Here is a 4,387-nt window from a genome sequence, read left to right on the forward strand (position 1 = left end):
TACATATTAGATAGGTATATAAAAAAGAGGAAATGGCAAATGAATACGGCATCAAAAGGACCAAGACAATAGTAGAAAGTGTAAAAAGTCGCCTCCAACAAAAAATACAGCTATGATTTGCATAAATAAAAGTGAAATATGAAGGCTGCAGCATCAGTCTCCTCCAGCTTCTAAACTTAGCTTTGTGCGCCCTCGTGAGGAAGTTAAGGCACAATAGCGATGCTTCATAAACTGCACCCCATCTCCTAATAATGTACACAATCATTTTCTTTTGCCTGTCAGATTCCTGTTAGCAGGAGTAATATCTTACAGCTCATCAAGGCACTGAATTCACCCACAAAGTATACCGGCCTGACCAAAACCTTACATTAGCACCACCTGGTGGCCATGACAAACTCTACTTGCATTACAACTCACATTATTTTCCATCAGAAAATGATACGATTTAGAAGTATTTTACAACAGTATAAATAAGAAAAGATGAATAGATACGTTTTAGCCTTTTAGAAACAACACAACTAGACAAGCTGCTCATGCGTTTATGAAAAAGGCACAAGGTATAATTTAATAGTGGCTTCAAACAACAGATTGGCTCTTGTCATCATCATATCTCTGGTACTGATCGACGAGCAGAGGCTGGTGGCCCTCCCTCCTGGACTTGGCACGAACTGCACATGTGGTGGCAGCAAAGATGACGGCTACCACCACCAGGGCGGTGACGATGGTCATGGTGATAATTTCAGTCATGGTGAAAGGTTGAGCTAGATATAGAAAACAATCATAGTCATATATTTTTTGTTATATGTTTTGTTATATTTTGTTTTTTTCTTGCATTTACAAAAAATTATAAATTACCTGGCCATTCGGTTTCATAGCTGTAGCCCAAGTTTTCAGGGGCAGTGACAAACATCTCAGCATTGGTCACCGGTGGCCAGAAGGGCACCATGTTGTAGCCTCTGTTGTGGCCAATGGGAGCATTTTCATCTGGGTACACGGCAGCATCTGTTTGCAAATACACACAAAGAATAACTACTGTGCTGAATACAACGGTATATTATGCTATGTAGGTGTATCACAAAATGAAATAAATGTGCACCATTTCTGGCACAAGTTTTACACACCTGGGCTGTGTCTCCTCAGCCACTCGTCAAAGATGGCGTCTGTGTATGTGTGCAGCAGGACGAAGATGGGGTCGTTGGGTGAGAGGTGGGTCTGTCCCCCTGTGCCGTTCAGGAACAGATGGGCGAGGTTATGGAGGCTCCTCACAACTGGGTCGTAATTTCCTTGGGGGGCACTATAGCCTGCCAAAAGAGGGAGAGAAAGAGCGAGGGAAAACAATAAACAAAAAAAGACATGTTTAGATTAGGGGTGTCAATAGATAGAATCATTGTGAGAAGCAATATTGCATTTTTATGACTGTTTCTTTATCTTACTGTCCTATAGCATTCTGATTTAGCTTTCTTTAAAAAGACCATTTCTTTAACCAATATTCCTAATTGCCAGCCTCCTAGTTCAAGTGCCTAAAACAGCCATTGATTTGACCGATCCTTGTTTTATTTTACTCCCCAAATACTCATCAGTCAATATGTCCTCAACCAAATACAACAGTAAACATCAATTAATCCAGATTAATATGATGTTTAATTGTCGAGATTGAAAACAAAATGAAAGCTTTGAAGCTACCTTCAATTGAGTTCCTGAAGCTCTCGTCAGAGGTGGAGTAGTAGGGAGGAGTATCAAAAGCGTTGACCTGGAGGCATGCAGCTACATCCTGGGGCTCAGGGAGGCGCTGCACCATGGGACGGTTCACGTTCCCTGCTGGGTTCCTTCTGATGGGAGAGCTCTCTGTGCCTGGACAAGACAGTTAAGGAATATCTGCTTTCATCGTTGTATGAAAACAAGTTTATGGCTAATCTGAAATCTTAGTTTTGTTTGGTACTTTGTGGTTAAACTAAAGTGTTTACTTTTAAAACCAAGTTTATGAATCCAGAACAATGGGCCTTACTGTTACAGATGGTTCCCAGTGTGTCATAGTCTTCCACACTCTCACAGATCACTCTCCACTGAGAAAACACTGAGTTTGTACTCAGAGCATTCATGTCAAAACTGCTGCGGGCCCCCATCAGATCATCTGTGCAGATGTCACATGTGCTACCGCCGATGGCGAAGTTCCAGTAGGGCAGGGCAAAGGAGGGGTCCTGCAGCATGTCCTATGGGAGGAGGGGAAAAGAAAATCAGTGTGAAACTTTGAAAACCTTTGCGCATATCCCAAGAAAATGACAAGTCAAAAAACACTGATACAAAAGTTTGAAGTGCAAAATATCCAACATGCCTCATTGGCACCTAATATTTATTTCACAACAAGGCAGGCTCTAGTTTAAACTCATATGTTTGGTTTTAATCTACTGTTTCAATTATGTTGATTTGAATTAGTTAAACTAATCCAACCATTACTCGAAGCCTTTGCTTAAGGCTTCTCTAATTGTGTTGCTCTTCGCATTCGCTACGCATTTTACGCATTCATGGACTTACACTGTGGCGCGTGGTTGCCTTATCTTAATCATATCAACCATATCACATTATTTATGCTCATTACTCCGTAAAATGATCGTTTCACGTTGATAATCGCCCTGAACAGCGGAGGAAAGAGTTCCTCACCTGCATGTCCTGCTCCAGCTGCAGGAGGTGGTACCTGTGCCAAGTCACAAACCCGGGCCCCTCGTGGGAAAAGTCCACTCCTCCGAAACTGGCCTGTCCCGCGCCCAGAAACGTTTTGCTGACAGAGTAGTAATGAGTCCACACGAAGTAGTTGTATATTGTGATGTTCTCAAACTGCACGGTGTTTCCATCCGGTCCGAAAATCTCCTCGTACCGCCGCGTGGCAATGACCAAGTCAGGGTGCACCGTGCTTTTAGCCTGGTCCAGAGCGCTCACAAAGGCGCGCTTTTCCTCCGCGCTGAGCAGCATCACGTTTCTTCTTACTGGGGGATTACAGGATTAACTGAGTCATACATGGATGATCAGACAAAGGCCTAATAAAGTAGACAGATTGACAACGTATTGACAGCGTAAAAAGATGATTACGCATGATAAACTTTTTTTTTTTTACGCTTACCAACAGACACGCGCTCGTCACAGTTGACCCCGGTGAATCCATGCCTGCACCTCCCGCAGCTGAACCCGCTGAAGTTCCCGTTGCACTGACACGTCCTGTTGAAATAGCGCACGGGCCACCTCTCCCTGTCGTCGCGTCCGTCGTGAGGATACTGCGGGCCGTGCCGTCGCGCATCTGCCGCGATAGACACGCACTGTCCTCTGCCCGCGCCGGCGCCGCACGGGTCATTTTCCAGTCCCCGGGGCGTGGGGCAGCACTGGCCGCTCCTCAGTCCCTCCGGTGTGACGCACTCCCTGGGGAACTGGGCGCTCACAAGAAGCAAAGAGCTCCCCAAAAGTACACAGACGCACCGCAACATGACCCCAGACGCGCGACACCAATAACTTTCGCTGAATTGTTTAGTCAACAGGCATTACAAATGGGTGAAGTGCAGCAGTGGTTTTGCGCAGTGCCCCCCCCAAGCAGGGCCCTCAACCTTTTATAGCGGATTAGCGCATGACTCCCAGGATTTCAGACTCCCGCGTGACCCCATCACATAACTTTATATTTCCTTCTGAGGCACAGCAATGAGCAGTGTGATCCGGTCATGCACACCGTTATCCTGCTTCACAATGAAACCGTAAAAACACCTAAAAAGACAATCAAATGTGCCAATAGGCCTGATTGTTTATCAAACCAAAAACATACACAATAGAATCAGAATAGGTTTTATTGCCATTGTTTGTAAACAGGTTCACAAACTAGGATTTTTTCTCAGTGAAGACGTGCAACATTAAACACAGAGTTTAGATAAAAAATAAGCTATACAACTTTGAACAGTAGGGCTATAAGAACATGCATAAAGAATATTCAAATGAATAAGATACAAAAATAAGAAGTAAAAGTTGGTAAGACGACAACAATTGACATAGAACCACAACGGGATTGTATTTGCATATTGTGTAGGTGTATAAAGTGATAAAGTGATATAAAGTGATAAGTGATAGCAGAGGATCTAAGTGTGGACATTCCACAAAGTGCAACAGAGCAGATTACAGTCTGTGCTGAGTTATTAGGTCTTGTTATCGTTCATGAGTCTGACGGCTGTGGGGAAAAAACTGTTCAAGTGGCGGGATCTATGGGTCTTCATAGACTTGATAGACTAATAGAGGTCAAAGGAACTGTCCACCGTTTTTCCATACTGAGATATCTTCTTACCTGAGCTTAGACGAGTTGATGCGTACCTGTCTGGTCTTTGCGTGTGCCCTCAGTCATGCACAACGACCTATGTCT

The 4,387-nt window shown here is 44.1% G+C and overlaps 1 protein-coding gene across 1 annotated transcript; it reads right to left on the reverse strand.

Moving 5' to 3' along the window:
* Positions 1 to 272: 272 nt before the first annotated feature.
* Positions 273 to 3,543, reverse strand: LOC306980943 (5,6-dihydroxyindole-2-carboxylic acid oxidase-like). The gene is made up of 7 exons (XM_079580487.1): positions 3,116 to 3,543; positions 2,659 to 2,981; positions 2,006 to 2,210; positions 1,684 to 1,851; positions 1,122 to 1,301; positions 856 to 1,002; positions 273 to 761 (listed from the first exon to the last, which is right to left on the reverse strand). Exons 1-7 carry the CDS (start codon positions 3,471 to 3,473, stop codon positions 577 to 579), a joined length of 1,566 nt encoding a protein of 521 aa, XP_079436613.1. The 5' UTR covers positions 3,474 to 3,543; the 3' UTR covers positions 273 to 576.
* Positions 3,544 to 4,387: the final 844 nt, after the last annotated feature.

Source organism: Gobius niger (genome assembly GCF_951799975.1).
Source record: "Gobius niger genome assembly, chromosome: 21".
Taxonomy (NCBI): Eukaryota; Metazoa; Chordata; class Actinopteri; order Gobiiformes; family Gobiidae; genus Gobius; species Gobius niger.